Consider the following 2367-nt stretch of genomic DNA (forward strand, 5'->3'; position numbering starts at 1 on the left):
ACATATAAGGCAGTATAGCATCGGTGCTAGCACAATGGCTAACAGGCTAAGCTGAGGTTCTTCTTCCATGAAGCATCCTACAGTATTTTTACAGTCTTTATTTTACAGTTAAAATATAAGTTTATCACATAAAGCCTAATGTTACTATTAATCGTGGATCCCTTTAACCTTCAGATCCGCATGTCGAACAGACGCGAGTGCGGAGCTGAGAGGCTGTAAATTTTGGTGATAAATCTGCATCACAGTCAAGTTCAATTAAGCCCTCTAAGAGAGCTATATTTAGATGGTGATGGTTACCATGGCAACATACAGCACATCCCAATGACTAATCCAAAACAGAAGAAAAGAATGGGCTGTATCTGTGTAAAGCTTTTTACTAAGCAGACACCTGGCAAAGAATAAAACATAAATTCTGGCCTAAAGGTGAATAATATTTATCCAGCTGATGACCTGCATGTGTGATTTTTTTTTTAACGGGGATAACATAAATATTACTATTATCAGTCTTATTTAAGTTGCAGGAAACCATATTTAAAAAAAAAAACGAGCACTGAACTCCCATGAATCTTGTAACATCTGTGAGAATTGTCTGTCATTGTGATCAGGACTCACTCTGCGAGCTGCGGTGTTGCCAGACAGATCTGAGACGCGTGCTTTCCTCTGATTGGCCAGTTCCTTCAGTGAGTTCACTCCATCAGAGAACATCCCGATGAGCAGCTGAAGAGGCACGACGATGTCCAGCTCCGACAACACCTTCATCCCAACAGGATAACAGTTTGAATTATGCACAGAAGTTTTCACCTCACCTTACACAAACCCGCAAAGAGAATGAAAGTATTTTAGGTTCCATTTATGAAAAGTGAACACAATGATTTTGTTTTATTTTATAGAAATGAAGTCCAAACATTACTACTAATTACGCAACTTGAGAACCATGTTAAAATCTATTAGGCTGTAATATTAAAAAAGTAAATAAATCCGTATGATAAGGTAAGAAATGTGTCATTTTAGTTAAGTGTGTATTAAGTAGTTCTTTTCTTCTGATGTGAATTTGACCTGGTTCCTGATGGTTAAATTAAAGCAATCTCTTGATAAAAGTTGAGAAAACTTGCAGCTGAGCCACATAGGAGAARGCAAGCTGCGAGCACAAGCCAGATGAAAAGCAAAAATCCCTCCTATCTCTTTCCGTCTCATTCTGTGACCCAGATMGGTAGTCAGCAGGGCCCCAGACCAGACTCTCACTCTCTGCCACAACCTGCTCAGTTCACACGCTCTGCGGACAGAACCCCAGGAGGTGAAGAGAGCCCAGACCTTTGCGCGTTTGAGTGAGGTTTGTGCGAGCTTACGTGCAGCCACAGCAGAGCCTGCTCCTGCACAGACGCCGGGTAGCCAGAGAACCTGCAGCTGATGAAACCGAACATTTCCTCCATGGAGAAAGGCAGGGGGCACAGCTCGATATCAAACATCTTACTGCAGGGGGAGGACAGAATAATAAAAGAAAGAGCTAATGTAAACACATCATTCCTGTTTTCTCCTACTCTGACTCCTCCTCTTACTGATTGTCTCCACCGAAGATGATTTATTGTCTCAAAACACTTTATTTAATGGCTTTTGCGTTTTCTTGGACCTATCTATTCTGTTTAGTTTTGCTTATTTTTTTTATATTGTTCAGTAATGAAGATGAACTTACCTGAGCACCTCCCTAAACTCCTTGAGCTGGTTGTCGGGGACCTCAGTTCGAATTGCTTCGAGCCACTCAGGCATGAAACACTCCCACAGAGGTTGGCTGATGACATTATAAGGTATCAGACATAATATTCTGTTCAGACCCTCCTTCAGCTGCGTCACTGTGCTGCATGACTTGTCCCAATAACCTCCCACCTGTGGAAAAGAACATGTAATGTTCAAACAAAGCCCAGTCTTCCGTTTAATTATGGCTTTATGTTTAGTTCAATTAGGAATTGATGGTTTATTCATCCTCCTAAGCCGTTAAAGGGATCCCTGATTAGTTRTAACATTAGACTTTATTTGATAAACATATATTTTAATTGTAAAATAAAGACTGTAAAAATTCTGTAGGATGTTTAGTTTTGTGAATTTTTAAAAATTTATTTTAACACGGACGGAGCCAATTTATTTACACACAAAGCATTCTGGGTAAATGATGGCGTGGATAGGTCCTCGGTGTGAGCGAGCTATATCCACCCTGAAGGTTAATCTTGGACAATATCTGATGATTGTCTCTTTTAAATGAAACCAGAGAACGTTGACAGAGAGGAGAAGGTAAAAACGATTCAGTCTACAACTGAGAATATAGATGGAGGACAACAGAACTGCTTCATGGAAGAAGAACCTCAGCTTAGCCTG

General features: G+C 40.3%; 1 protein-coding gene across 1 annotated transcript in view; it reads right to left on the reverse strand.

The window, feature by feature from the left end:
* Positions 1–2367, reverse strand: part of unc79 (unc-79 homolog, NALCN channel complex subunit) — a 51463-nt gene that overhangs the window by 26216 nt on the left and 22880 nt on the right. Inside the window, exons 15-17 of the mRNA XM_014013582.1 lie at positions 1691–1881; positions 1347–1470; positions 613–753 (exon numbers count right to left, since the gene is read on the reverse strand). Of these exons, the coding sequence (XP_013869036.1) occupies positions 613–753; positions 1347–1470; positions 1691–1881 (456 nt within the window). The remainder of the gene's footprint in view (positions 1–612; positions 754–1346; positions 1471–1690; positions 1882–2367) is intronic.

Source organism: Austrofundulus limnaeus, unplaced genomic scaffold, assembly GCF_001266775.1.
Source record: "Austrofundulus limnaeus strain Quisiro unplaced genomic scaffold, Austrofundulus_limnaeus-1.0 Scaffold2, whole genome shotgun sequence".
Taxonomy (NCBI): domain Eukaryota; kingdom Metazoa; phylum Chordata; class Actinopteri; order Cyprinodontiformes; family Rivulidae; genus Austrofundulus; species Austrofundulus limnaeus.